The sequence below is a fragment of the Petromyzon marinus genome, chromosome 1 (genome assembly GCF_048934315.1).
Source record: "Petromyzon marinus isolate PM22_M1 ecotype Great Lakes invasive population chromosome 1, UKy_Petmar_22M1.pri1.0, whole genome shotgun sequence".
Lineage (NCBI taxonomy): Eukaryota > Metazoa > Chordata > Hyperoartia > Petromyzontiformes > Petromyzontidae > Petromyzon > Petromyzon marinus.
In genome coordinates, this window is record NC_133667.1 from 34,990,947 (window position 1) to 35,016,216 (window position 25,270).

The 25,270-nt window shown below is 52.3% G+C and overlaps 1 protein-coding gene across 3 annotated transcripts in view; it reads left to right on the forward strand.

Annotated features, from left to right (window-relative positions):
- TMEM266 (transmembrane protein 266) overlaps positions 1–25,270 on the forward strand; it is a 255,880-nt gene that overhangs the window by 64,331 nt on the left and 166,279 nt on the right. Inside the window, exons 2-3 of one of the 3 annotated variants that reach the window (XM_032950703.2) lie at positions 9,913–10,094; positions 15,580–15,759. In XM_032950703.2, coding sequence (XP_032806594.2) covers positions 10,081–10,094; positions 15,580–15,759 — 194 coding nt within the window. In that variant the 5' untranslated portion in view covers positions 9,913–10,080. Of the gene's footprint in view, positions 1–9,912; positions 10,095–15,579; positions 15,760–25,270 lie in introns of those variants that run through there. The other 2 variants (XM_032950713.2, XM_032950732.2) reach the window with 2 other exon arrangements.

Here is a 25,270-nt window from a genome sequence, read left to right on the forward strand (position 1 = left end):
TTTCATCCAGCAGTGGATAGACAATGGCTTATTGATGGCTAGCTTGACTACCCGGCTTCGCCCGGGACATGGATTCACCACGGCCTGCCGCCTTTGTCTCCCCAGTGGCGATGTTGACACACCACAGCAGTTACTCGTTTGAGGCTGCGTCGACCTAGGGGAGGCCCAAGACCGGTTCAAATAATCGTGAGTGGGAATTGAACTCGGGTCGCCGGGTTCGTAGCGCGGCGCGCTAACCACTACACTACAATGCGTTACGCTTCCACATGCGCGGGTCACATGACAGATTTGACGTCACAGCTCACTGCCGTGCAAAAAATAAATGTATTATTAAGCTCCCCCCCCCCCCAAAAGTGTATTTTTTTTTATCATTTTTGCATGGTGTACAGTCTGGAAAGTACCCACATGGCAAATTTCAAGTTTGTTGCATGTCGGGAAGTACGCTAAACATTTTGAACAGACACATGATCACAACTTTGCCTTTTATATATATGGAGATGATGATGATGAAGGTGGTGACTGGACGGTTCTGCGGTTAGATCACTGAGCTGGCATCGCCGAGATTCTGGATTCAAATGAACAATTCAGCCGCCCGCGATGAAACCTACAACCAGCTGATTTTACACTCTCGCGTTTGAGTAAACTGTTCGAAATGCATGATTAAGTTTGTTTATGTGGGGTAATGAAAGGCACAACCCACTGTTTGTCTCGGATATTACTGGCAGCAAAGTTATATCTGTTGTTGATAAGAAAAAAAATCTGGTCCCGTGCTATCGTCACAGCACATCGTGACGATGTCAGTTATTCCAGTGGTAGAATCACCAGCATCAGCCCATTCCTACTCACTGCTAGCTCATCATCTCCCCATGCCAAATCATCAATCGTCCTCGGCGCAGTATCTCTGATAATATCTCCGACAATGTGCTCAGCTTAAAGCATATCTCTCAATTTGTTTCACTTTTCATGCCCTTGATGGAATTAACCTCTCTGTACTGGGGTAGTCAACACTCGACTTTTACAAAAAAAATTTTATTTTAGGAGAGGTCATAGGATTTATGGGATGCTGCCGCGGTATAATGATGAGCACCTCAGACCTGAAAACCAGCGGCCACCACTCTGATTTCCAGTCGTGGCAGCTGAAACAACGTCGCAGGTTTCGTTAATTGCCTCTAGTCCCCCTCGCCCCCTCGCTCCTCTCGCCCCCCAGCTCTCTCCACCGAGCAGTGTAGAGTGCTGTACACCGCAGTTGATCGGCAGTTCGTGTGTGGTGGGGTAAAGTGTGGGTATGCCCACCTCTCACATGATGTCTGGCTACTGTGGAAGAGTAGACCAATGTACCCTTAAGAGGAGCTCCTTCCAGCGGCGTTGCTTCCGCCAGCAGTGGCGTGAGCGAGCAAATGCAGCGCCGCGCCTTTTACCGCTTCCACAGGGTGTATTGGCCGACGGGATGGCGGTGGCTAGAATTTGGTTTTCCATGAGTGGGTGGAGGGGGGCTGCGGCGATTGCGGATGTCACGTGTTCACAATTGGCTCTGCACTTGAGACGCAAATCGGGTGTGGTGCTCTAATTGCGGCTGCGCGCGTCCTACGCGCTGCGAGCGGAGCGGTGGCGCAGCGGTTAGCGCGCGGCGCCCCGGGACTTTGAACCCAGGCCACCCGGGTTCAATCCCCGGATGCGGATGACGTCGGTGGCGAGCGATATCTGAGTCAGTCCTCGGCTTTCGACCCACCACCCTTCACTGACCAAAGCGGTTCAAGGATGGTCAAACGACCACCACGAATGACAAACGAGGGGCTTTGAGCGGCCTTCGTCCAGCAGTGGATTGACGGGGGGGAGGACGGGGGCGGAGAGGTGGAGGGGGGTGCTGCAAGTTCTTAATTTTAATGACACTCTAATAATATGCGGCTGTTCCGAAGGCCGTGATGTTTGTTCTGAATAAAGCCGCGTGACGATTGTTGGCGTCAGTGTGACGCCACTGGATACCCAAGGGGTAAAACCTCAAAGCACATCAAGGAGGACTTGTCAAATGCATATTTGGGGCGTTCTATTTCAGCTCGAGTATATATATAGTGAGTGATTCACTATATCTTTAATGAGAAAAACGACGCACAAGCCTTTGGAATTTCTGTGATTTCAGAAATAAAAAAGAGAATCCACATTAAACTCCGCAACAGCAACAAAAAAGGCTCTCGCCGCACGCCTGATTCTCATAAAACATTCAAAGAATTCACAGCGGGGATGGCGGTCGAGCGTCCGTACCCACGGCCAAATCCTCGCGCTCACCCGCGACTCGCGCGCTGCTGTGGGACGTGGGGACGGTGATAACGGCACCGCGAGCTCCCCTTTCTCTGCACAACAACACGCACCTCGTCCCGCCTGAGTGGCCGTTCCTCGTTCTGCGTTGTTTTTCGTTCTTAATCGAGGCTCGCCGACTGATGTCGTTATCGTCATCGTCATCATCGATCGGCATCGCGATCCATGGGCAGATAAGCCCGTAGGTGTCCACTGGACACTTCAGCATTTGTTTCCACTTTCCTCTCTATTTTGTGCCGACATGGCTCAAGCGGTGGGCCACGTCTCTCTGGCACCTATCTCTCACGTCGTTGTCGTCGCGGAACCGTTCTCTGTGAGGTCTTCCTCTCTTTACCGACTGAGGTGGAGAGCCTTTTAGGAGTCAGTTCCGTCTGGCCCGTCGGTCCCCAGTTTGGAAGTGACACGATAACTCTCCAGAAGATGAGCCAATACGGCTGAAACTTCGGCATGAAGTTGCGTTGCTGTTTAAGGACGCATCCCCCGTCGAAGAACTCGCCACGTTGATCTCAAAGATTATTATTGCCCAAGACCCGGAAACGAAAAGCAGGACCAAAAAATTAAAGATTCTGTAAATATTGTGCGGGTTGTGGGAGTTAATTTACCACACTTGACTATTACGGTGATGTCAGGGGGCACAGATGTGGGAGCATAGAAGTACAGCACAGCCGCGAATACTGCCGCACTGCCCTCTGCTGTAGCCCAGCAGCAGTAGCAGCAGCCACATGACCACGTGGCTTTACACGTGCGTGGTCACCCAATAACTGACTACCCCCCTCCCAACCCAACTTCGCTTCCTAATATCTGATGGGGGCAGGGGGGGGGGTGATCGGATGCACTCCGGGTGACGCGGCGGATCAACGTCGTTCAACGTTGCACAAAGATCCCACGGCGACCCAGGGCAACCCCGCCCGTAGCAGCAACTCGTGGGACGTTGCTGGCGAGGGTAAAGCCGCCGCGTTGCCACTGCTGCCGTGGCAGCATCACCCCTGTCGCAGGTTGCCCGGTCACCCCCTCCGGCCAGCCGAGCCACTGGGCTTTGAGCGACACGGGATTACACCGCTTAATCGCTCGCGCGAGGCTTAGCCTCCTCCTCCTCCTCGTCATCGTCGTTTGTTGCCTCTGTTTTCTTTTCACCACCACCACCACCACCGACGCCACCACCACCGACGCCACCACCAACAAAAAGCAACCTTCACACCGAGCCCATTTTGAGCAATCGCGCCGCTCTCCTGCAATGGCCCCCGGCGGCGGAGGAGCATGAGGAGGATGAGGAGGAGGATGATGAGGACGAGGATGAGGAGGAGGATGATGAGGACGAGGATGAGGAGTATGAGGAGGAAGATGATGAGAAAGAAGATGAGGAGGATGATGAGAAAGAGGCTGAGGAGGAGAATGAGGAGGAGGATGAGAAGGAGGAAGAGGAGGATGAGGAGGAGGAGGATGAGGAGGAGGATGAGGAGGAGGATGAGGAGGAGGATGATGAGGACGAGAATGAGGAGGATGAGGAGGATGAGGAGGAGAATGAGGAGGAGAATGAGGAGGAAGATGATGAGGAGGAGGATGAGGAGGAGGATGAGGAGGAGGATGATGGGGAGGATGATGAGAAAGAGGATGAGGAGGAGAATGAGGAGGATGAGGAGGAGGATGATGATGGGGAGGATGATGAGGAAGAGGATGAGGAGGAGAATGAGGAGGAGGATGAGGACGAGGAGGAGGATGAGGAGGATGATGAGGACGAGGATGAGGAGGAGGATGAGGAGGATGATGAGGAGGAGGATGAGGAGGATGAGGAGGAGAATGAGGAGGAGAATGAGGAGGAGAATGAGGAGGAGGATGAGGAGGATGATGATGAGGAGGAGGATGATGAGGAGGATGATGATGATAAAGAGGATGAGGAGGAGGATGAGGAAGAGGAGGAGGATGATGAGGAGGATGAGGAGGATGATGAGAAAGAGGATGAGGAGGAGGATGAGGAGGATGAGGAGGAGGATGAGGAGGAGGATGAGGAGGATGATGAGGAGGAGGATAAGGAGGATGAGGAGGAGGATGAGGAGGAGAATGAGGAGGAGAATGAGGAGGATGAGGAGGATGAGGAGGCGTTACCTTTCCGCGAGGCCCGGGAGGATGTAGCGCGCTCCGTGTTTTACGCCTTCACGTCTCGTCTTGGATAATTTGCCCTAACGAGAGAACACGCCTGCCCTCACCTGCGCGGTAATTTTACTGCCGTCATGAACCACAGCCCCCACCTCGTACTTGGAACGACATTTTCGCCCGATGTACGCTGGAGGTGGCCACGTTAGATCACTGGCAGCGTGGCCACGGCGATGGCCGTACGTCTCGTGGCAGCCGTCGCGGGTTTGTGCCTCTTTAGTGAACACCTCCACGTCGCCGCAGTCTTTGGTGGTCTCGGGTAAAACAAAAATAAAATCTCAATTTAAAATATGAACACTAACGAGCGCAAAGTCACCGCGATGATGGTGGTTGGTGGTGGTGATTGTGGTAGTTGGTGGTGGTTGTGATATTGGTGGTTGATTGTGATAGTGTTGGTGTTTGGTGGTGGTGGTGGTGATTGTGGTAGTTGGTGGTGGTTGTGATATTGGTGGTTGATTGTGACAGTGTTGGTGGTTGGTGGTGGTTGTGGTGGTGATTGTGGTAGTTGGTGGTGGTTGTGATATTGGTGGTTGATTGTGACAGTGTTGGTGGTTGGTGGTGGTGGTTGTGGTGGTGGTGATTGTGGTAGTTGGTGGTGGTTGTGATATTGGTGGTTGATTGTGATAGTGTTGGTGGTTGGTGGTGGTGGTTGGTGGTGGTGATTGTGTTGGTTGGTGGTGGTTGTGATATTGGTGGTTGATTGTGACAGTGTTGGTGGTTGGTGGTGGTTGTGGTGGTGGTGATTGTGGTAGTTGGTGGTGGTTGTGATATTGGTGGTTGATTGTGACAGTGTTGGTGGTTGGTGGTGGTGGTGATTGTGGTAGTTGGTGGTGGTTGTGATATTGGTGGTTGATTGTGATAGTGTTGGTGGTTGGTGGTGGTGGTTGGTGGTGGTGATTGTGGTAGTTGGTGGTGGTTGTGATATTGGTGGTTGATTGTGACAGTGTTGGTGGTTGGTGGTGGTTGTGGTGGTGGTGATTGTGGTAGTTGGTGGTGGTTGTGATATTGGTGGTTGATTGTGATAGTGTTGGTGGTTGGTGGTGGTGGTGGTGATTGTGGTAGTTGGTGGTGGTTGTGATATTGGTGGTTGATTGTGATAGTGTTGGTGGTTGGTGGTGGTTGTGATGGTGGTGATTGTGGTAGTTGGTGGTGGTTGTGATATTGGTGGTTGATTGTGATAGTGTTGGTGGTTGGTGGTGGTGGTTGGTGGTGGTGATTGTGGTAGTTGGTGGTGGTTGTGATATTGGTGGTTGATTGTGATAGTGTTGGTGTTTGGTGGTGGTGATTGTGGTAGTTGGTGGTGGTTGTGATATTGGTGGTTGATTGTGACAGTATTGGTGGTTGATTGTGACAGTGTTGGTGGTTGGTGGTGGTGGTGGTGATTGTGGTAGTTGGTGGTGGTTGTGATATTGGTGGTTGATTTTGATAGTGTTGGTGTTTGGTGGTGGTGGTTGTGGTGGTGATTGGCTTCCTTTTGAACGCGCGCCACGGCACCGCTGAAAATCCTGCATAAAAACGTGAATCGTCGCCCTTTCTTCTTCCTCTCTGTCCTTCTTCGCCAACTTCGAACACTTCAGAGACCGGACTCTCCCCCCCCCCCCTCCGCGCGCCTCTCTCTCCCTCGGCTCGAGGAACAGACAGCGAGAGACGCGGCGATCATTCGGTTCGAAAAGAGCGTTTCGGAAAAGCCGGGGGAAGGGGAGGGGCCCTACACGCAGGGCTGGGGAGGCTGATGAAACAGAATAGTCAGAGGATTTCCTTTCTCGCAGAACATCTGAAACAATCCGTCATCTCCGCAATCAACATCCCCGCTTGGAGAGCGACTCTTCACATTCCATTCCGCGTGCCGGGGACCGCGCTGTAAGGGGGGGGGAGCAGAGGCTCGGGGGGGCAGGGACGGGGGGGGGCTGGGACGTGGGGGGGGGCCGTCGTGTCCCCAATGAGTAAAAAACAACAACGCGCGGTGTCGATCTGCAGCGAAAATAAATACATAATAGTAATTAAAAAAACCCTTCACACACAGGACGAGGTGCAGATGAGTGTGTTTTGCAAAGCACGCCATCTGCTCCCTCCAAAGCCAATTACGAGTTATTACGTGGTGATGGCGGAGCGGTGACGCAGTGGTTAGCGCACCGCGCGATGGACTGCACTCTGTTTTATTTTGAGCCACAGCTGACGTGAGTGACGAGTGGTTAACCATCTAAGCCAGACGTGCGCCTCCCTTCTACGAAGCATGGCGAAGTATGGTTAAGCAGCAAACCCATGACTTTCACGGCACGGGGGCAGCCTTCATCCAAGCGGCGCATGGACTAAGGGCTATACTCAGTTAAATCAATCAACTCAGAGAAGACAGGGCAGCAGCAGCAGCAGAGGAACTGGGAGAGACTGACATTGAGCGACCAAACACCAAATTAAATGCCCCTAATTTCCCCCCGTCCAACAGTGGATAGATCAATCCGCGAATAATTACATCGCGTTGACGGGCGGGTGATCTGAATGTGCCATGATTTGTAGGGGCCCGGACCTTTCTCAATTCAGTGCCATTTGAAACTCCCCGGATACGCGTGCCGCGTGCGGAAGGATACAACAGACGGTGTTATAACGATCGCGCCACGGGACTCATTTGGTAAAAGGGGCCCTAAAGGTTGTCAGGGGACTCGTTGGTTGCTACCCTGGCTGACCTGGTTGTCCCGAGGGCTCGTTGTTGTGGTCGTTGTTGTTGTTGGTGGTGGTGGTGCTGGGCTCCAGTTGCCGTGGTGTGTCCGCCGTGTGACTCTTTCTCTCTCCTCCCGACTGCGTCTCCCTGGCCTGACGCACACCCGAATGTAATTTTTTTTGTTACATTTCATTTACGATTGCTTTATACTACTTTATGAATTGAAACTTGTATTATTGTTTGTATTTATTGGCCGTCCCTCGGAAAGCGTAAACTGAGTCTCAAGAATATTATTCAGAGCGGGCACCTGAAAAATGTGGACGTTTGGCCAATTCCATTAACGAGTGGCAGGAAACACGGAGTGCCTGGAGAAAGACTCACGCACTCGGGGACAACACTCAGTGATCTGCACAGACGGATCCAATAATCCATAGCTACGCAGGCATTTTCTGGCCAGGTCAAATCCCAAGCTTACACAACCTGGCATTCTCAAGCAGCCTCCAATCCAAGTACCATAATGCACTCGCCCAGGCTCAATCCTGCTTTGCTTCTTAAGATCTGGCAATATCGGCCACATTCATGTCGATCCTGTCACAGGCATGGATCTCAAAAATCTTGACAGGGTGGCAAATGAGCAGGAGAGATGGAGGGGAGTGCTGGAGGGGTGGAGGGGAGGGGTGGAGGGGAGGCTCAAACCCCGTGCTTTTATTTCCGATGGCACGACGTGAAGTCAAACCGCTCACGACAATCTCGCGTTCTCCTTGGCTAAAGCGAGCGGCGTTTGAAAAGTTCAATTTACTCTGCCTAACCGGGCATTTGGAGGCGATATTTGTCGGAAGGTGCCCCGATGCGGCTATGAATGACGGCGGCATTCGGTAAAGGCGTCTGAGCCACGAAACGGCGTACGCAGCTTAGTGGCCAGACGACGAACTTCGAGTGACCTCCAGTGCGCTCCACGTTGCCCACCGCATCTACAGACGCTGCCCGATGCGCGGTGAGAGAGCCCTTCCCCCCCCCCGCCACGGACACTCTCCGAGGCTGGGAGCGAATCGTCTAACCCCGAGTGCGCCGGATTTCGCCTCTCGGAAGCTGAGCCGCAGTTTGTTTTGAGCCTGGTGAGTACTTGGGATAGCCGTACAAGTTCGGAGCTGTTGTTGCGTCACACGGCGGTGTGGTTCAGGAGCTAAGTGCCAATGTCGAGGTCTGCTAGCCACAACGAGAGGGCTACGGGAGAGAGTTCGTGTCGTTTTGCTGTACCTCCTCACCCGTTGAAGGAGCGTAGACTACAGTGGTTCACTGTTATGGTCCGTAGTCTTGATTGTATGGAAACAATCGCACTGTGCCTTGTCTTTAATGCATATCTATGGGTCTCTATGTGTTTCTGAGTCTCTGTGCTGTCTCTATGGGTTTACTACGTGGTCTATAGTTTGGGTTGCATGGCCGCAATCGTGGTTTGGGGCTCCGAGGTGACCAGTAGATGGCAGCATGGCACGTGGGTTTGATATACAGATGATTCAGACCCAGATTATTTATACTGGAGGAATCCGATGAGCTACAAAGCTCTTTTCCAGGGACAATTAATTGGATCGAATCTGTGTATTAAATGTATCCGTGTGCAGGTCTGAGTACTGCACTCTTCCTTGTGTGCGTGGATTTCTCCGGGTACCCAGCTGTCCTCCCACGTGCTCAATCGCTCATGAATGTAACTAACCAGACGTGCAAATGCAAGACCCTCTTGGAAAAAAAAAACAGTCTTGTGACTCAGTGAAGCTTTCCGTGGACACCTTAAAGAGTATTATTATTAGCTATTCTGTTCTCCCGGGATAAAAACGGATGTCAAAGCTGCGTGTGTCTTACGCCTGTATTCCATGTGAATTTCCATTTAAACGAGTGCCATGTGGCTCCGCTGTCTTTTTTTTTTATTGTGCCACCTAGGAACGCTCTAAAGGAAGGTTAAACACTGCCGTGTAATGGTTTTAAAAGCAAAATGTCTTAATGAGGGCGAATTTGTGAAAATTATACACTGAGTGTTCAAAATTGAGTTGGGTTCTGTGAATGATAATTCTAAAATGAAATTACGTAAAATATATGTATAAAATGGGTGATGGAGGTCACATGAACTGGGTCCACAAACTTCTGACAGCAGCTCCTGTCCTCCACTGGTAGCGATCATACCCCCATCTGTTGCTGATGTTCCCGTGGAAATCCTCCACTTTAGAGCCCACGTCTCCACCACTCCAGCAGTCTATCTTTTTTTCGTATCTATGTACGTACGTTGAACTTCTTGTGCACAGTACGCTAATCGGAGGTGCGGGGGAAGGACAACAAACTAAATACAAAAAGCTGTTGTAAAGAAATGCGTTTTCATTCTCAGTCGTCATCTGCCTCTGTTACCTTCCACCAACATTGGCATCAAGTTTTGCTGGATTCCTGTTTGGTAGCATTGTTCTGACATGACCACACCACAGAGGGAAGCTCTCTACTTATGTTGGACTTCTTTTGCACCGTACGTAGCCCACCGTGCTAATCGGAGGTGCGGGGGAAGGACAACAAACTAAACACAACGAAACACAACTAAAGCTCTGCGATGAATTATTCACCTAGGGATTATTCAATCTGTCCGTTGCGTGGCTTTGAATGTCGTCTCCTCGATATGCGTGAGTTGTGTCCAGGCACGCTGACTCTCTCCCAGGTGTCACCGCCGAACTACAGACACCACCTTGACAGTGACGTCGCTGTGCGGCGTGTGCGTGTGTCCACCCTCTCGTCCTTCCATCCGTCCGTGTGCGCAGGCAAGCGAGTGAGCGAGGGGGCCAGCTCGTGTCACGTGGATGTGCGCGCCCACGAGCGCCGTCGCCGTGTCCATCACCGCCGATTCCGCGTAGCCCCCGGGACCAGCTCAAACTGAGCTAAGATTCAGGGTGGAGGGCACTTGGCATCTCATCTCTCCGCTCGCCGGAATGAGCAGCCCTTTGTGAGTGCCGCGCCGAGCCGCGCGTCGCCTACGAGCGCGAATCGCGAGAGTCCGGGAATCGCGAATCGGGCATTGGCAGCGCGTCCGGACGCCCCTTTGTGGGCCCGGTGATTTGGACCGGGGTATTTTCAGCTCGTGCGGACAAAGCGCCCGCAGCGAATGAGTTAATTTTATGGGTTTGAAGCTTGGAGAGGGGGTGTTAGTGGCGGCTCGGGGAAGAAATGTTTAATCACTCGGTCAATTTCAGTGGCCATTTCTGGAGCCGTCGACGCTATGAAATACAAGCCCAATGCATTTGCCACAAACGGGCAGGGGGCGGAGGGGTAGGAACTTGGACCGCAACACTGGCAATTACCGCGACGCCGGCAAAACTCGGCGTGGCCGCGTGATGTAAGCGTAGATGGCAGGCGCGTGCCCCCTTCCCGTGCCATCGGTAAGGCGCTGCGACAGTCGCTCCCGTTAAGACGCTATCCGGTCGAGAGTGCTGCAACGCGTTGCAATCTTTTTTGAAATATATTTAAACGCTTTTGGAATATTTTTTTTCCATCCTAACCATGGCGAGTGCCGCGAGAGCCGTGCTCGTGTGCCAGGCCCTCGGCCTCTTCTCCCCCCGCTGTTTAACGCCGCCGCTCCGCTCCGCCCCCCCCACCCCGCCCACCCCCCGTTCGGGTAACAAATCCGGAGTGGGTCATCTGCGGCGCGCCTTTTCAGCCGATCTGCTCGGGCACCACCGCCGCCATAGAGAGCGTCCGCGCTCCAATTCCACCTGATTCAATTTCGGCCACGAGAAACACTATTTCTCCTTTGGTTGATACAATCCCACAGTCTGGCCAGATTATTTTCAACCGGACAGTCTATCTCTCTCTGGCCCCGGCCTTTCACATCACCCCACCCCGAGTCAGGGCTGCCGACGGCTCCCGGCCACCAAGATTGCCGCTTATTGTCACCGCCTCTTTAAATATCGAAATATCAACGGCCTTTCTGCACGAACGTTTGGAAATTCCCGCAATCTTGGCGTGGGCTCCTTTCCCCAACCCCCCACCTCACCCACCCCCCCCCCCCCCTCCACAAAAGCTCACATTCGCCTCTTAATTTATAAATACCGCGCATAGCTCATTTATAATGTGTGTGTTTTTCTCATAAGGGTTACTTGCTGTGACGACACAGATTGGTTGTAAAACGTAATATATTCCGGACGCCCTCTTGTATAGGTCCTTGGTGGGATGTTATGGGTCTTTTCACAGCCAGAGTGGCCATAATGCAATTAGTTTAATGCAGGAAGCCGCATTTTCTTCGTCGTGCACTGAGCACGGTAATGGAGTCAAATTGTGGTGATTTACAGTCGTAAAGCGGTGGCGCTTAAGAGGGGTAATTTTTGCAAATATCTGACCGCACAAATGGCGCCGGTTTGCGGTAAACAATCGGAGCGAAGGGGCCGTGCACAATCAGCTGCCACGTGCTGATCGTGAATGAGGAATGGCGCGCAAAGTCAGGCTCGTCAAATCATAATCATCATCATCGTGAGCTCGTGGTGCGTCTCGTTGCTGTGACGCTTCAAATTTGCACGTGTATGTTACTGTCAGCGTAGTTTACACGTGCGTAGTGAATGATTACGGTAATGGTAATGTGTGCATGCGCGGCGCTTTGTCAATCCGCTGCTGGATGAGCGTTCATCCATGCCGTGTGGCGTCGCGGGTTGTGATTTGACCACACTTCACCGCGGCGGTCGTTGCGAGCTGGTGAAGGTGGGGAGCAGAGAAGCGGGAGCGTAATAGTGGAGTACAACAATGCATCTTCTTTCCTGCAATGGTCTCTGCCGACCACCGCTGTGCTCCACCTTCCTCTCCGATGCGTTCCATTTCTTGTCTGCCGCTCCTCGCTGATTCAGAAATAATAATAATTCCGTTTAACACGTAGGCTTCTGCGACCAATATCATGTGTCGTTAAACCCACCACCACCCGACACAGCCAATTAGTAAGGTTTGTCACGTACGTACACGTCAGGTTACTAATTGGTTGTGTCGGGTGGTGGCGGGTTTAACGACACATTCATATATTTATGCGATCTAACCCAAAAAAACCCTGTATTGTGAATAATACTTCCATTGATTTTAGCGCTTTTCATCAAGGATCTCAAAGCGCTGTACGGGACACGGCAGCAGTAGCATCAGACATTCAGCATAAAACATAACGATATTATAATCCATTCCCTGAATTAACTCAAAGTTTAATAAGCGGAAGCGTAAACATTGGTTTTAAGACGCATTTCTTTTTATTAATGTCCACAGACTCGGAGAGATCCCTGATATCTCGTGGAAGAGCGTTCCATTGGCCAGCGGGCTACACGGGGACAAATCATTTGCTGCTGCTGCTGTTCTGCTGCGTTGGCAGTGGCGTGCAGGCAACAAAGAACCTGAACGCAACTCGTCAGATAACACCGCCTGGCCTTAAAATGGAAAATATATATATATAATCGATGACTTGTCCGGGCAATGGCGCTTCTTCATCGCACATCGCTCACTAGCTGCGAAGAAGAAGAAGGGCCATTAAATATGGCCATTGCCCGAAACGTCGTCGTTGTAACTTTTGCTCTGTGAAAAAGAGCATCGTGGCTCATCGGATTTCTCCAGGATGAATAAAGATTCTGATTCAGTCACCTACTATATAAATATATTTCTTCATTATACGACCAATCAGTGTTATCAACGAATGTGTTGAGTTCGTGTATATATTATGTATATGTTATGTATGTGTGCACGTGTATCTACGCACATTGCACGGGGATTTAATCAATGTCTCCGCGCACAAACCCCCAAGCGTTTTTTTTTTATCCTCGGGGAGAGAGGCCCAGCGCACTCTTAATCACGTAATGGGGCGGCAGTCGAGCTCGGGAAAAAATTGGAGGTGCCGCGCGCGCGTCCAGGGGTCAATTGCGAGGCCACATGGCCCGGGTAATGGGGCCTTGCGATGGTGCGGCAGTGCAGGGTGATCGGCGCACACACAAAACGGTGACGGGCAGCCGCGCGAAACTGTTGGTGGGGCGACAGCGGGAGAGGGCTGAGCGGAGAGGAATTTCTAAATGTTCGGTTGTTTTGGTTGTTGTTGTTGTTGTCGTTGTTGTTCTTGTGGTATTTTTGTCGTTGTTGTCATTGCTTTCGTTGTTGTGTTTGTTGTGGTTGTTATCGTTGTTGTCGTTGTTGTTGTCGTTGTTATTGCCGTTGTTGTTGTGGTTGTTATTATCATTGTTGTTGCTGTCGTTGTTGTTGTTGCTTTCGTTGTTGTCGTCGTTGTTGTTGCTTTCGTTGTTGTTGTCGTTGCTGCTGTGGTTGTTGTCCCGTTTGCTCGTGGTTGCAGTGGTTGATGTTGGGCGGTAGGTGCCCGGTGTGCACACCGGCGAGGGTGAAATGGCACAATGGGATGCGCCGGTTCAAATTAAAACGGCGCGTTGGCACGCGTGGGTGGGTGCGTGGGTGGGTGCGTGGGTGGGTGCGTGGGTGAGTGCGTGGGTGCGTGGGTGCGTGGGTGGATGCGTGAGTGGGTGCGTGGGTGCATGCGCAAAAAGGTGGTAGACAAAATCTCAACCAGTTGAGGTGTGACGCCGGAATTTCGGTTGTGTCGGTGAGCGCCACTGCGATTAACGTACAGTGCGTTGAAAACGCAGTTCTGTAAATATATACGAGTAGCATGCGAAATGCGGCGGAAAATAATTTCGTAGTTGATGTATTTCAAATGCACGGGCATAACGTAACGTGGTGCATCGTGTATATTATAGCCGCTAATGTCGTCATGAAGTGTATAATGTACATCAAACGCACTACAACTCCGTGACGTAGCGTACAACGCACGTCAACACGCGCCGTGGCTCTGTGACAAAGTGTATCACGCGCGCAGACGAGGCGCGGTGGCTCTCGCCGCCGCCGTTTGGGCCCCCCCACGTGCGCGTGTCACGAAGCCCGGGGAACAAAGAGAAACGGACTACGTTTGGATTTGGCTTTGCTGGGTTAACACGATTGGCTCACTCCGGGGGGCGGTGGTGGTGGTGACGACGTTGGGGGGGGGGGGGTGGGGGGGGTACCTGTTCTTTAATCTCTCTCTCCGGGAGCCTTCGTCTCGGTCGTTAGACCACGGTCGCCTATTCCCGCATTCCCTAGGCGGGAGCGTTATTGATTCCACACCCCCCCCCCCCTTGCCTAAAAACCGGAGGTGAGGAGCGGAGCGAGCCGGGGAAGCGGTGTGTGGCGCTGGTGGATCAGCGTTTCGGTAGTGGACACAGCGCCGTGGGTGTTAAGCTGGAAATGTTGAGGATGAGATATCTATACGCGGCGGTGGCGGTGGTGGCGGGCACATGCGACAGCTGCTGAGGCATGGGCCGGGGGGTCACCAAGAGATCCATTTAACTCGCCACGTGTGACTTCTCCCGGATAGCTTTGTTCACTGGGCTGTTCAATGAAAGGCTTAGGGAGTGCGGCGCTCCGCCATTAAGTAACGGGGCGCAATCTTCCCCCCGCGTCGCCGCCAGCCCCTGTCCCTCTCGGCTCCTCCGTTGATGGTCGTGTGTTAATTTATGTACGTGTTATTAGTTGGGGGGGGGGGGGTAGAGGGGGTGTCTGTGGGTGGGTGGGGGAAAGATATCCATTCGGTTAATTTTTTGGGATGCTGTCGGGTTTTTGAGCACACGAAATTAATTTCACGCTTCGTGCTCGTGCGCCGTTGTGGTTATTATTATTACTAATTATTATTATCACCATACAGTACTAATTACGCACTGTCTCGTTCGCATTGATTAATACGTGCAGTTAACGGGAGGCTAAATTAAATCAATGTTTGACTGCGGCGAGAAGATTCAGGTATTAAATGCAAAAAAATAACGCGCCTAATTGAATCAGCGGCGAAAGCGACGCGCATCTTTGTGGAAATTGCTGCAAAAACGTAACGAGAGCACGGGGGGCGATCGGGGGTGCCAACGACGTCTCCCCGGCTCCCACGCCACCGTTCCGTTCCCGTCGTTCACTGTGCACAGCTGATGCATCGAGTGTGCAGGCGGTGCAACTGCATCTGGGGGCCCTGTCGCTGGCTATGAAGGTTCGGGGGGGGGGGGGGGGGGTTGGGGCAGGAATTGGACTGGCCTCCCCAATTTAATTCCTTGCACCGGGGCCCAAGCCAACTTCGTCGCGTCACCCCTTGCACACGTGTGTGCGCTGAATTTATTTTCCACCGTACATAGTCAACCGTGCTAATCGGAGGTCCGGGAGAAGAACAACAAAACTAACACACAAAAAAACAGTTCTATAAAACTGCGTTTTCAATCGAGATGATGATGATTTAAAAGTGGCATAGTTCCAGTGTCTTCCTAATATCGGAAGGAAGAAGCGTTCCAGACGGCCGCAGAAGCGCGTCCGAAAGCGCGTGCTGCAGTGACCGTCTTTACCCTTGACTATCCCCTCGTCCGGACAATCCTGCCTCCTCTGCTGCCCTTTGACCCCAGGTTGCCCAGCGGGCTGACCAACGCAGTCATGGAGCTGGACACCATCTCCCGGCTGGTGGAGGACGACAGCGAGAGGAAGGGCAACGACACTCGCGTCGCCACGGAGATTCCTCTGCTGGACCTGGCTCCCGCGAGTCCGGGCCGCCCCCCCAGCGAGGATGGGGAGGTGTTTGATGACAGGTGCCCTCCCGCACTCCTGCCACAACCCCCACGTCTACCAATAAATCAACCAGCTACCCACTCAGCCACCACATTGATCAATCACCAACCTACCAACTAACAACCTGCCCATCAACCACCTAACCACCCACCAACTGATCAATCCTCCACTGCATCAACAAATCAATCAGTCAACCATACAGCTAGGCAACCATCAACTCGCACAACCACCAATAAGGCACACAACCACCGACCCACCAATCCACCCACCCACTCACCATTCATCCGTGAGTCCCAGCGTTCGTCAGTAGCCCGCAAATCCGAGCGTTCGCCAGTAGCCCGCGAGTCCGAGCGTTCGTCAGTAGCCCGTGAGTCCCAGCGTTCGTCAGTAGCCCGTGAGTCTGAGCGTTCGTGAGTAGCCCGTGAGTCCGAGCGTTCGTCAGTAGCCCGTGAGTCCGAGCGTTCGCCAGTAGCCCGCGAGTCTGAGCGTTCGTGAGTAGCCCGCGAGTCCGAGCGTTCGCGAGTAGCCCGTGAGTCTGAGCGTTCACGAGTAGCCCGTGAGTCCGAGCGTTCACGAGTAGCCCGTGAGTCCGAGTGTTCGTCAGTAGCCCGGAGTCCGAGCGTTCGCCAGTAGCCCGGAGTCCGAGCGTTCGCGAGTAGCCCGTGAGTCTGAGCGTTCACGAGTAGCCCTGAGTCCGAGCGTTCATCAGTAGCCCGTGAGTCCGAGCGTTCGCCAGTAGCCCCCAAATCCGAGCGAGGAGGAGCGAGCTGTCAGTGGCTCAGTGCAACCTTTTCATGTGAGGAGGGGGCGATGAGATGTTTCCTTCTTCGTTATTTTATTATCGTCGTCATCATTGTTAGTTTCTATTTAAAAGCGTGCCGAGCCATTCTGTTGGCTTTTATATTTTTGTTCGTTAAGCGCTGGCTGCAATTTTCTAGGCTGCGTTGTTCGGGGGGGGGGGGGTGGTAGATTTAGCAGAGTTCAAAGGTCACCCGTCGAACGCCTATCGTTGGTTCTTGCCGCCGACCCCATAACCACCCCGTCGGAGGAACTCGCGATCCGTGGACGTTCGAAGAAGCGTGCGTGCTGAGAGGCGAGCGGTTGAGGAGCGGTGTTGTCGCGTGGATTGCCGACCCCCCGGGCTGCCCAATGTCTCGCCGGCGCGGTTTTGACACATGCCGCCGAGTTCAGCTCGGTCAGAGTCCTTGGTGAGGAGCAACCTTTAAGGTGGGGGGTGGGCGCTGAAAGGAAGTGGACCCGAAACGATGTTGATGAAATGCACTCGGTCACGCGTCCATAAATGCCACTTCCGGAGGTTTTAATGGCTTGCTGAGAACACAGCGGAATGCGCCTACCTGGTTTGATCGTCGCCATGAAAACAATGACATTGAGATCGAAAATACGATAAATCAAACAGGAGGTGAATATGAGAAGGAGCTGCTTTTGGGGAAAAACTGAATTTCGTCATGAAAAGCAGCTTATCGATTTGCCTGCAACGTACAGTTTTCAATCGGTGCGCATTAACTGTTTTGATAGATAGATCGAGTGTGCTCACCGTCAAACATCACGGCAGTGTTATCATATTTACATAGCTACGTTAAAACAGACATTTTCTCCGCTGCTTCGAGAGGAGAGATGTGCCAAATTTAGTCAGCCCCTCGGGCCGTGACTCACCGCTTGTTTCCCCAGCTTCTACGAACGTTTACTGAGTCATGCGCGGCTTTTCTGTCGGCTTTTTCGGCAAGCCACCGGCTGCTGACGGCAGCGTCTCTTCCGTACATTGGCACCATCGCGCCGCGCAATTAAAATCCAAAGGCTCCTCGTCGCCCTGTGGACCAGGCCCGAGGCACCTGTGCTAAGGCATCATTTGCAAGCATGCTGCTGCGCTAAACACATGCGCGCGCGCACGCACGCACACTCGGATCCGTTTTTTGTAGTCACTTGTATTTTAGCATCCCGTGCAATGGTCGTTAACGACCACGCAATATTAATGGCACAGTGGCGATGGCTGGGGGTGGTATTTATCAAGCAGTGGATTGATCATGGCTGCTGGAGGTCGTGGTTTCGTTCCCAACCCTGACGCCTGTATCCAGCATATGGAGTTTGCGTGTCTCTCTCCCCGTGTTCACGTGGATTTTCCTCTGGATCCTCCGGTTTTTTCCTCCACATTTAGAACCAATATGCGTTTAGAGTATATTGACTGCCATAGATTTCCACGTGATAAGCCACTTTGTTAAGCTATCATTCGTGGCCAGGTCGCTTCTGAAAAAGAGCTCTATAGCTCAGTGGGTTTTACCTGGTAAAATAAAACTAGTTTCTAGTTTTTTTTAAATAAATAGTTAGTAGTTTAATGACGACTACATGCTATGAATGGTAGAGTCAGGCCATATATTTGTCAATGAAAGCCTTCATGAATCTCATGACTCTTTTCCAGGAGGGCTCTGGATTGGGAACGTTTGGCTCATCCCATTAATGAGTGATTGGAAATCATGGAAGAGAGCGAACGTGTCCACGCATGTGATAAAGTGACGCTCCAAGTTCCGCACAGATAGATTTAATAATGCATTTCTGTACCGTCGTCGTCTTGCCACCTCGTCGTCCAATCCGATGAGACCCGCTATTCCCCTGCAGCCTTTCCTTTCCAGCACTAACAAAGCCCAAAATCCCCGCTTGGCTTCTGAGGTCTCGTGAGATCGGGCACATTGAAGGTGACGCAATCATAGGCAGACACGCGGAGCGCCTGGAGAAAACCCACACGTCCGACGGAAGAGCCGCCAAACGTCTAGCAGAATCGATTGCGAGGAATTAATGCGTAACGGATTAACACATTCGATGGGGCAAAAAAGCAAAAGAGCTCAATGCAAACGTCCACATATTTTAACAGACGAAAAATACAAATTACACAACATGGCAGAGGTGGCATTAACCAATTTATTTCCAAAAGGACACGATTTAATGGTGGACGCAAAGTATGGATCCTTCCAAGGTCAGAGGGCATTATGGGAAAATCTGACCAAAGCTGATTGACTCGGCGTGTGAGCAATCATGCGGGCGCTAGAACCCGGCGCGCGTTGTTTCACCACCATTTATGTGCATTGCACGCTTTGTGAAACGTCGCTAATGAATAAGGATGTTGCTAATGGAGCTCATTGTGTGTGCTGAAGATATTCATTAATCGGCATTATTAATTGAATTCCACAATTATGGCCCCATTTTGGTAACGAGATTTGACAATTGACACGTAAATATTCCTCAGGGCGGAGCAGAAACAGATGTTCATTGTGGAGGGGGTGTTAAAGAAAAAAAACATCGGGATTTTCCCTCTGCCTCGTCCCAAAACCCCTCCACGCCATTTGGGATGGCTCGGTTTGAGCAGGGGGCGCCTCGCTAATTAACTCGTCGCAGCTGGAGCCGAGCCGGCTGGGGCACCGCTTGCTGCGTCGCTCACCGCCAGAGCCTCGTTGGCCAGGGCCGCACGCTGCCCCGCACGCTGCCCTGCACGCTGCCCCGCACGCTGCCCCGCACGCTGCCCCGCACGCTGCCCCGCACGCTGCCCCGCACGCTGCCCCGCACGCTGCCGCGCACGCTGCCCCTCACCCTGCCCCGCACGCTGCCAGCTCGCGGCTCGCTCACGGTTCGGTGAAAATCTCGCACGCGACGAGCACGACGCTCCCACTGCACCTCGCGTCGCCTGGGCCCGTCCTCGTCACAGTTGCGCGACCGACGCTCGTCGCGGACGAACCGCAAGATGCGCCGACGCTCATCACAGATTTACAGCGCACATCACCGCAGTCGCAACGATGCCCGTCGCTGGGGCGTAACGCCATCGCTACGCACGCGAAACACTTGTCGAAGCGATGCTCGTGATGGATCTGTGCAATGCTCCATCGCGTGCAGTGGCGTGGCTTTGTTTGGAATGGGCCCTGGTGCAAGCGATGAAAACCAGGCCATCCTGGGGCCACTTCCTCCCACCGCCTCCTCGTCCCTAGGCCGTGGGGAGAGTGGAGGGGGGGAGTTTGGGGAGAGTCGAGGGGGGGGGGGGAGTTTACAGACGGTGCAGTCGCACTGCCTGCACACTCGAGAGCCACGCCACCTGACCGCATGCTCGAAGTATTTTGTCACAAGGCTGGGGGCGCCCGGTCGTGATCGCCATCGCTGCCCGGCGCCGTCCATCCAGCACCGCCGCCACAATTGTGCAATCCCGCGTGAGACGGATTCAGACGCCTTGACAGTGTCCAGCACCTTCGTGAGCCGGTGCTGGGAATTCCACATTCCTAAGGTGTCGACCCGTCTCTCTGTAGGATGGCCAATGTTGGCCTTCTGTCTAACTGGTGCTCACTTTACTGACCCCAGATAGATCTCGATGATGGTCTTAGCCAACCAAGACTCGGTTTTGAACTCAAAATTTCACAGTTGAGAGGCCCACGACTCCGCCAATGAAGCTGCATCCCAGACTGTGAATATTTATAATTAAACAAAATGTTGAAAACGTAACGTTCAGACCCTTCTCTATTGACCTATAGAGGACGGCAAGCACCATGCTGCGTTGGGCATGTGTTGTTTAGGCTATACTTCACCGCAGTGGTCAGTGTGAGTTGGTGAAAGGAGGGCTTGGACCTGTCCAGATAGCAATCGCCACAGATGTTAGCCATGTCTGGGAATCAAACTTAGGCCCGCAGGTTCATAATTCAGCACGCGAGCCTCTGCAGAGACAACCCCAAGGATGACCGGAATTCACGTGATGGTTTATGCTCCTTGACGAGATCAGTAAGGCATCGTAGTTAATTTGTGGCGAGCAATTTGTGTGTAATGAGTGCGACCTCACCACGTATTCGTTCGGCAACGGGAAGCCAATGCAGCTCAATGTGGTTTGATGAAGGAGGGGGAGGGGGCCGTGGCCAGGACTTATTTATCCATCACTCGCCACCGCTGTCAGCCATGCCTAGGAATCAAACTCGGGTCAACAAGTTCATAGCGCTTTGCCCTAACCACTGCCCCACCGCTCCCCCCTTGTGAATATTTAATGGGAGAAAACATCACGTGACGTTAATGCGCCTATGAAACATTAATGCGTACATATATACATACACTGTACATGGGTATATGTTTATAAATACATGCGTGTGCACGCGTACGTCACAGCGCTCACTGCATCGAGCAAAGCCCTCTCTGAAGTTCCATGCAGCGATGCGCCATGTACGTGGCACGCTCAATGGATAAAAAAAAGATTTGAAAAAAATTCACAACCCTCCTCTCTGTGGCACCGAGGAACCTAAATGGATTATACGTCATCGCGGATGCGCGCTAACACGTTTTTAATTGGCTCTTCCTTTACGAAGTAAATAAATAAATATAACGGTGCACGCGGACAGACAGAGGAGGAAGAGACGCAAGCGAGGTTGACAATCACAGCCTCGGAGGCGCCTTTGAACCACAATTTGCCGAATGCAATCGCTCGGTCTCGGCGAGGGAGGCGGGCGTCCCCGGCAGAATATAGAGAAGCCCCCTCCAGCCCCCCCAGCCCCCGCCCCTCTCCACCCCACCCTCCCCACAGCACCACCACCACCTCCCCACCCATTCCCTGACTGCGGGGATTTAGGAGTGCAGTCACGTCGCCGCCACCTTCAGAGAATCCATTGACTCCATGTGCCGAAATGAATATTAAGATGAACAAATGGTTACGGGGCAATTTGGTTCAGAGCGACTCCGTTATTAAAGCTGCCATCGCACGTTAGGCTCCTGGGCAGGCGTCGGCAATCCGCACAGAGGGCCCGCGCGTCATTACTCGAATAGGGAGATGGTGGCGGGGTGGCGGGGGTGGCGGACGGAATGGTGGTGTTCTCGTGAGAGGCTTACGTTGGGTGGGTGGTTGGGTGGTTGAGTGGTTAGTTGGGTGGGTGAATGAGTGGGTGGCGAGGTATGGGGATCTGGTACGATGGCGGTGATGGCAGAATCCCCGTAGCATCACAAAAGGGGGCATTGCAAAAGCCCAGCCAATGTTAAACGTGGCTGGTTGCTCAACGGAGCCGAGTGATGTCGTCTCTCACGCATTCTGCTCCGGCTCTCACTCCCGATGCATACCAGGAAAGGCCGTGACGCCCATTGCCTAATTGGACTCATTTGTGTATCAACAATTTGACTTGACTGTTAGAATTTAGCAGGGAGGAGGGGGGCTTAGCTCACTTCAAACCCCACCCACCCCCCCCCCCCCATGCTATGGGGCTGGGAGGCGGCGGCGGCGGTGGGTGGCAAGGGTTGCGGGCGGGGGTGTGGGCGGAGAATTGAACAGACGCAATTGGCATTCTGAAGCCATCCTTCCTCGCTGCACTCCGCTGCCACTCAACGCCACCGCACCCGCTCCCCCCCCCCACCCATCCCCCCCCCACCACCCCCCAACCACAACCCCCTTGTTTGCCACACGTTCTTCCTGCTGGTCTAATTCCTCAAACAACAAGACAACACGGTAAATATTGATCCCTCCGTTTTGGCTTCATTTAGTCGCTGATGGAGGCAACATATACTAGTTTATCCTTTCGCTTTTTTTTTTCAAGGTTGTATACATAATAGGAATCGAGCCGATGCCTTAGCGCCACTGTCATTATTGCCACGTTTTGCCGCGTTTGGCAAAATCCCGAACGCCGTGGCCGCTGGCCCCGGAGCAACCGAGCGCGTCACCGGATGGAGCGCGTCCATCCAGTGACGCGCTGAGCTGCATTAGGTTCCGGTTGCCGAACGAATACGTTATGAGGTCGCGCTCATTACACACAGAGTAATTGCCACAAATGAATCACGATACCTCGCTGATCTCGTTAAGGAGCATAAACCATCCCACGAACTCGGCTCATCCTCGCTGCAGCAGGAGCAGATTTTGGGTGGCCATTGAGTAAAGATGCTCACTGTCCCTTCTGATGTTAGCAAGCCACTGAAACCATGCCCTTTTAAATCTAGATCGAAAATGAATTTATTTCAGCACTGCCTCTTGTGTTTGGTTTGGTGTCCTTCTCCGATTAGCGTGGTTGCCAGTATAATAACCCCACGTGGTCCTGCCTGTTGGGCCACCGTGCACACCACCCGCACTGGCATGGATCGGCGCCAGTTGGAGCTCGCCGACAAAAATGGAACGAAACGCAGAAGAGTGTTGCAAAGGTTGCACAGAGAGACAAGTTCATCGGCGACGTCGAGTTTCGCCTCCGAGTCTCCACCTAGTGGGAGGGGGGGGATAGAGATAAAGACAACACGTGGGAATCTTACGCTGAGAAGCGTGAAGACGAACACGCGGACTACAGAGGATGCGCGCGAGTTGTGCGACGACATCATCTCGGCCCTCGTGAACGCTGAGCCGGGCTCGGGCCGGGCGAGTCGCCGGGAAGGGGGTGGACGCCTGGCAGTCGGAAAATAACGACGGACAGACAGGGCTCGGGGGGAGGAGGAGGCGGGAGCGGTTCGCTACGGAGATGGAACAGCGAAATCGGCCCGCGTGCAGGATTCTAGATGGGGTTTTTGCGCATCGTGGTACCGTGAGAGATGAACTCGGCTTAGTGAGGCTTTCATCCAGCTCTGGATAGATCATGGCTCATGCTGCTGCTGCTGATGGCAGTGCTCGGAAACAATGGGACACAAAAGTGTGTTGGCGGTCACGGTAGTTTCAGCCCCCGCTGTTGGGTGTGAAATACATCCCGCATATACGTCGACTGCATACGTGCACACATGGGCACGCGCACCAAAGACGCACACACACACACACGTGCACGCGCGCGCACAGACGTGGGTACACAATCCCTCGGATCTCTCCGCGCTCTAAGCGAGGGATTAATTGCAAAGCAAAAATTGTGCTTACACTCGGAAACCCAGGAGCGTTCTTAAGAAGCGGGCGGGGGGGGGTAGTGGGGGGAGCCCCCTAAGGCACCAGACGCGTGCGTGCGCGCTGTAATTTGTTGCTGATTCAGCAAATCTGACGGAGAATCGTCGTTCGGTTAATCCCCTCCTGTGCGTCACTCGGGGAGCACCCCGCTCAGAAACGCCCCCCCCCCTAGCCCACCCCGGGTAATCATGTGTTTTTTGTTGCTGAGATGGGAAGAGGCTTGGCCCCACTTACACCGCGAATATGCAGATCCCTCCGCTCGCCTCGCGGTCGACGAGACGTCGTTCATATCGTGCTCGCGTCGCACGAACCATCGCGAACTACAGCGTCTTTCAAGGAGGAGGGGGGGGGGGTTAGTGCCAGGCTGTGGAGGGCCCACTTTTGTCCGCGTAGACGTTTTTTAAACATTGATCAAAAAGAATGAGGCGATCGTTAGGAATCAAATAGTGAGCAAAGCCGAAAGTAACAGCAACAAACAACAACCGGTAGAGAGACACGAAGAACCAGGGTTCCTCGATTTACAGGTGACAGGTGCAACAAGATGCAGCGGTCGAGTGGTCCCCAGTTATGAATGAAGCGACAAGGAGGAGCGTGAAGATGGAGAGGGAGAGAAGGGACGGAATGGGAGGAGGTAGACACGGAGACACCTGTCACGAATTATTTTCAAGCGACGCAACGCAATCATATTGCTGCAGTTGCCATCAACATCACTGGCGATTTTTTAGTTGTCATCAACATCATTAACAACCTTCTAACTGTCATCAACATCACTGACAATCTTTTACTTGTCGTCAGCATCACTAACAACCTTCTAGTTGCCATCAACATCACTGGCAATCTTTTAGTTTTCATCAACATCAATGACAATTTTCTAGTTGTCATCAACATCACTAACAATCTTCTTGTTGTCATCAACATCAATGACAATTTTCTAGTTGTCATCAACATCACTGATAATATTTTAGTTGTCATCAACATCACTGACAATCTTCTAACTGTCATCAACATCACTGATAATCTTTTAGCTGTCATCAACATCACTGACAAGCTTTGAGTTGTCATCAACATCACTGACAATCTTCTAACTGTCATCAACATCACTGATAATCTTTTAGCTGTCATCAACATCACTGACAAGCTTTGAGTTGTCATCAACATCACTGACAATCTTCTAACTGTCATAAACATCAATGACAATTTTCTAGCTGTCATCAACATCAATGACACTCTTATAACTGTCATCAACATAAATGCCAGTCTTCTAGTTGACATCAACATCATTAATAACTTTATAGCTATCATCAACATCACTGACAGTCTTCTAGTTGTCATCAACATCAATGACAATCTTCAAGTTGTCATAAACATCAATGACAATGTACTAACTGTCATCAACATCACTGACAATCTTCAAACTGTCATAAATATCAAAGACAATCTTCAAATTGTCATAAACATCACTGCCAATCTTCTAGTTGTCATCAACATCATTGACAATCGTCTAGTTGTCATAAACATCAATAACAATCTTCTAACTGTCATAAACATCAATAACAACCTTCAAGTTGTCATAAACATCACTGGCAATCTTCAAGTTGTCATACACATCAATAACAATCTTCTAATTGTCATACACATCAATAACATTCTTCTAACTGTCATCAACATTA